Here is a 6,174-nt window from a genome sequence, read left to right on the forward strand (position 1 = left end):
TATATATATATATATATATATATATATATTATTGTGTGTGTGTGTGTGTGTGTGTGTGTGTGTGTGTGTGTGTGTGTGTGTGTGTGTGTGTGTGTGTACATATATGTGTGTATGTGGCGGCCTGTCTTCCAAAGGAATATTGAATTAAGCATTTCCCGGGAAAATCGACTGTGTGGGTTACCATGGAAACCATAGCCGGCCCCGTGTTTCGCTTCTCAACCCAGCGCGGCGCGCGGCCGCATTCTCGCACGGATTCGACGTCGCTCGGATCGGAACCAGATCGCCGCACGGTTCGACCGACGTTTCATCAAACATTCCAGTATACGGGTTCGCGGATTTTTTGGACCGATGATCACGCGCTGTGCTTTGCCTATCGCGACCATCATGAAATTCGAATCGAATCTAGTCTGTAAGCCCAAAAAAGCCGATCTGGCTTCCCATCGCGAAGAACAACATTTATGATTTATTATCGTAATTATCCTATTTTACGAAATCTTGGAAAAATGATAATAAAGGATCGAAAATATTTTGGATATTTTATCGCAAATTTTACCCCTGTCATTCTTCTCGTTCCACACGCGCGAAAGTTTTTTTTTCCGACACGTCTAATGCTCGTCGGACGTTAATATCTCGGCAACAAGAGATCGATAGTCGGCAGAGTGACTTGCTAGATTAAGCTCGTTACTCGGTATCGCGAATTATATTCTTGTTGAGCGCTTGCGAACTATCAAGGATCAATACCGCCCGCGCGCATAGTTCAATCCTAATGCAACTTGCCAGAAGTTTCCGGGAGAATCAAACATAAAGCCTGTACACTGATACCACGGAAAGAGAAACAGAAGGAGGAGAGGAAGAGAGAGAGAGAGAGGGGGGAGCGGGCGCACAGCGTTAATCCGACCATAGAAACTCGAATCCGCCACTCGATATGGAATAAAGCGCGCGCTTTTGTCTCCCGTTTCTCGGCATCATTCGTATAAACGTCGCGCCGTTTTGAGACTCGACATCAACAATCGGTTACCCTTCTACCGTCTGTCATCCGGATGAGTGGTTGGATATTCGACTGTCAAACTGAGTTACCGAACTGCAACTTGACAGTTTTTTAATCAGGGGGCGGGACATGGGAGGCGGGCGAAGAAAAAAAATCCGCAGAGAATTGTAATTTTTCATCAATCTTTACGCTCAACTTAGTGTTGAGTTCTCATTGTCTTTCGAATAGAAAAAAAGATTAGTCTTAAATCGACAATAATATATTTTTAAATATGTAACAAAAATATTGTAATTTTGCTTCAAAGATTTTAGACTTGATCTGATTGATAAATTTGTATTGATGCAAGATTTTTAGTCTTGAATTAAGTACAAAGTAATACTTGCATCAAATTTAATCCAATCAAAACTAAAATCTTTGAAGCAAAATTACGATATTTTTGCTTATAGACATAGATACTTATAGTCGATTTAAAAATAGTTTTTTTCTGTACGAAATATCTAACACCTAGAAGCTTATGTAAAAGATATCTTTCCGATAGCTTCGATATACAGATGTTGAAAAGTCAATGCTACTAATTAAAACATTTTTGCTATTTATCAATAGTAATTGTTTAGATGTCTTACACATTTACAGTTACTAAATTTTTTCGTAATCTGAAAGCTATAAATAATTTTTTAAATGATTAAATCTGTAGTTGTCGTTTTTATCGGTGTCGCCAAAATCTCTCTTTATAACCAAAATACCTCGAAAATACCCAAAAGTCTGATGCGCTTCATTTTTCGCACCTTTATGATATTGAGTTCCCAGATATGGTACGATCATGGATCAGACCATCAGACTGTCGTAGTGGTCGGGAAAGCCCACTGGATTCACTTCCGCCGATCGTCCCTCGCTCACCGGAAACCGGAAAGCCGCGAGAGGAAGAAGTTTCTCATTCCAGGGGCAAGGGTAGGTTTACTGAGCTCGCAAGTATCCGTGCTCGATAGACCCGAGAGAGACACAGAAGGAGAGAGTGAGGGAGGGAGGGAGGCGATCGAGGGAGAGTCGATTTTCACGGAATTCACAGAGAGCGATCACAAGTCCGGGCACGCGTGGATTCGCGCGATGCGGCGCATTGCCAATAAAGTTTCGTGGGTTAACGCGGCGCAGGTACGCTCGATCTACTAAGGCCGATAACTCGATTTCCCATCGATCTCACGAAGAGAGAGAGAGAGAGGGAGGGGGGGGGGGGAAGGTAGAGAGGAGAGTATGAAGAGAGACACGGTGTCGTTTTCCGCAGAAGGAGTCCCGAGTTCGTTGGAACACACTACCACGGGATTCAATTTGCCATTCTCCCTTGGATCCAACCACGTTCTCTCGGCACACCTCCTCCTTTCCGCCGATGACGCGGCTTCTTTGGAACGATGTGAATGCGGTTACATGCATCGGTTAGAAGCGCTCACGGGCATGAGCCGATAAATAGCGTGGCGGCGTTATCGAGGAACAGACCTGCCGTGCTACAAAACGGAGCTAACCGAGTTCGTCCTGTTCGGAGTTCCCGGCGAATAGAATTACGAGTTGCGCGATCCGCCTGCACGACGTTTGCAAGCGACGCGAAAATATCGAGAGAACTGTCGGAACGCGAGCTTTCCGCTTAAACGGATCGCGGAAACGAGTCGCTCGAATAAAACGACGAGTCGCGTTCGATCATCCGAAGAAGACATTCGAACAAATGTTTGTGTACAATAATTTTTTAAGCTATTTTTGATATTTTTGATATTATTCTTTCTTTAAATTTTTTTTTCTCTTTCTTCTCGATCGCATTGCTTATCTTCCAGGGACGAGTGTTCCATATTTGCAATGTTTACTTTAAAATTAATAATTTTTAAATTAATAATCCTAAATCATTAACCTTTTTGAAGTCTGTGTATATTATAATGTGTGTATACATCAAAGTTGAAGACTTATCCATTAAAAATTATTTAATTCTATCAACATTATCTACGTCAGATGTACATAATAATATTGGAAAAATAATCAAAATTTCGGTAAAAATTAATTGTTTAGTATGAATCACTTATTAAAGTGTAGTGATTAAATTAAATTAATTAAATTAAAAAAAATTGTTTAACATAGTTCCAATAAAATCAAGTCTGAAGGGGTTTTAAGAACTAGAGTTAATTAGCTGCTGTCAGAAACAAAATGTACCTACAGACAGCATTACCTCCCTAACTGACAAAAGGATAACAGCTATTTCTGATAAATCATCGCAATCTCCGCAACCGTACTTCGAAGATGAATGAATGTTTGCAAAGAACAAAGAACGTGACGTTGTTCTCGCCTGGGTTCTTAGAGACGTTCTTAGATATAGGTTCGATCGCGTTTGTAACACGTAGGAAGGTTGGTGGTGCAGCGTCGTTAAGTCCATCCAGAGAATGGCAAGCCGCAACGGATGGTGAGAATGCAAGTTTACGCGACACCACGGGGTTCCAGCGCGGGGATCTTAAGCCGAGCTTCACGAATCACATATTTTGCGGGGCGACGATGGCGGGGTGGCAACGGTTGGCTTTTGTGCAAGACAGAATCGCGCTTGCCGCCGCCGTCGTCGTCACCACCAACTACCGCCATCGCTGCCGGTGAATAGGATTTTCGTCGACAATACCGCGACGACTACGAGACGGGGCGAAACTCGATATCGCTTGCGAAGTCACCGCAGAATTTCCGCGAAGAATACGTGGTAGTTGGTTCGTTCTCGCTCGTTCTCTCACTCTCCTCCTATCTTTTTCTATCTCGCAAGCACGTATGTTTATGACGCGCGAATTGAACGCGAGGTAAAGCATGTGATAGTCTACATTACGTGCGCAGGTGTCTTCCACGAATGCGTGTAATTATCCGGGATGAAAGACGGCTTAAGGAGATTTTCTCGTTTAATGAAATATAAGACAAGTCTATAATACATATATGATACAAAAGTTGGTTACATCACTATCTAAAAGAAATTTCACTGATTTTCATCATGCCGTTGTGAAGATTTAATTCTAAATGTATGGAATTTTATATTCCAAGATATGCAAAATTTTATCCCGTAGTATATTTTTTTCTTAATTTGTAACATTAATATTTCTGAAATTTCTCTTTTATATGCAAACGTCTCATTCAAAAATATAAATTCCTCTCAAATTGTATGAATGTTGAATTTAAACAGAACTTTATCAGAATAAACTTAAATGTATATTTTATAATTATAATTATTAATGACATTAACGAATTATTGATAATGTTTTTATATTACTATTTTAACCATTTTACATAATTTAAAAAAATTTAAGTTGCCTAGGAAGCACGAGAACCTCCTTAATGCGGAATATTCGAATATCCGATTTGCGCTGTATACTTCGTTGCTTCATATTTCTCTCTTTCATACACGCTTGTATACACGTTCTTGTTGACGTTCTTTCCGAACGATTTATTTCATCGACATATTAACTACTCTGTTTCTAAGGCTCAAGTTTTTATAAACGAAACCGCTTCAGATGTGTGTAACGTATATACTGTGAACGACTAAGTTAATACTGTAATTCTTATTACTGTAATTCTTATTATACAAGAGATGTATCCATTGGCGCAGTCCTTATTCCACTTGGCGAACTCGAAAATGACGTATCCGGAAACTGTCTCTAGCGCAGTTCTAAGGCAGTCAATAGACACAAGACAATAGGAATGGCGCATAATCCAGGAATGGCTTCTGCATTTTGACGCCGGATACACGTAGGAGGAAGACGACATCGCGCGAGACATTATTACGCCCGCCTTTATTGCGAATCTCCCCTTTCCCCTCTCTTAACCCTTTCTCGCTCTCTCCGTCTCTCTTACTCTCTTTCCCTTGCATGCGCGCGTCCCGGTAACGATATTGACGCCAATCTTGCCTCGCTAACCTCCTTGTTATCCCCACAGATTACACTTTAGAACCGCCTCCGTGATAACATTACGCGCCCGCGTATCACACTATACTCGCCAAGTGCGATGCACAATTCTCCGAGTTGCCAATAATGCGTCAGCATACAGTGTCCGTAATATCTTATCGTTCGCGAATCAGTAGTTTATTACTAAGTTAGAACAAATCGTATTCTACAATCTCGATATTCTGAAAATCCGGATTTCTAATTTCATTTCATGTTGATCACGACACATTTATACGCTTTACGTGATTTTTCTCATGTTTGTACAACTGATTTATATTGAATCTCTGATTTCATCAATTTTTAATCTCAGTTCAACCCCTTCATCTTTTTCTTAAAACTAGAAGAAGATAAAGAGTTACTTGAATCGAGATTAAAATTAAATTATAATAGAATGAACATGAATCGAGTTTCTCGTATCGAGAATTTAATGAAAAAGATTGGCAAACGCCAAGAGCGGTACGTACTTTTCTCCTTGTCTGAAATCAATTGAGCCATCTTGTTGATGCGGGGGTCGAAGGGCACCAGAGAGTTCTCGTTGTCTTTTAAACAATGCTCGCACTGCTCGTTCTTTCGCTGAAGTTCTTGCCTGTAATAACAATTAAAAAAAAAATAATATATATATATATATATATATATATAATAAATGAAATGCGGAGATCTCTCTCCACAAGCAGTCATTTCACTGGAGCACGTATCTCTATCTCTCCCGTTGTTTTATTTCAACGTCGCTCGTTAACCGGGCTTAAGCGAGCACCCCGCTCGACTCTATTGTAATTAGCGAAACATTTGCAAGTCATTTACAATGGAATGGTGGGAAGGCGCGTGAAAGCGTTATGAATATTCCACGTATGTGCCGGTCACGCGTCGTGGGTAGTGCGATATGTACTTCCGGAATAAACACTCGTAGGAGTCGACGAGAGCTTCAAATTACTATCTTCTCAAGTTTCACGAAGTAGACGCAAATACTACGAAGTTTCGCGGGAGACTGTCAGATATACTACTTCAGTATATACGCATGCACATTCGGTGTACCAGCGGTAACCTATAGGATAGAATGTTTGACGTGACGTATCACTATTGATACAAAGATCGTGTATATGTACGCGTATATGTATATGCAAAGATCGATACAGAAAGAGAGAGAGAGAAAGAGAGAGAGAGAGAGAGAGAGAGAGAGGAGGGGAGGGGAGGAGGAGAGAGAGAGACGAAGTAAGTAGAGGAGGTAGTAGTAGTAGTAGTAGTATA

At 40.8% G+C, this 6,174-nt stretch overlaps 1 protein-coding gene across 1 annotated transcript in view; it reads right to left on the reverse strand.

The window, feature by feature from the left end:
• LOC105623587 (SET and MYND domain-containing protein 4) overlaps positions 1 to 6,174 on the reverse strand; it is a 49,752-nt gene that overhangs the window by 20,852 nt on the left and 22,726 nt on the right. Inside the window, exon 3 of the mRNA XM_012204976.1 lies at positions 5,394 to 5,515. Coding sequence (XP_012060366.1) covers positions 5,394 to 5,515 — 122 coding nt within the window. The remainder of the gene's footprint in view (positions 1 to 5,393; positions 5,516 to 6,174) is intronic.

Source organism: Atta cephalotes, assembly GCF_000143395.1.
Source record: "Atta cephalotes unplaced genomic scaffold scaffold00059, whole genome shotgun sequence".
Taxonomy (NCBI): domain Eukaryota; kingdom Metazoa; phylum Arthropoda; class Insecta; order Hymenoptera; family Formicidae; genus Atta; species Atta cephalotes.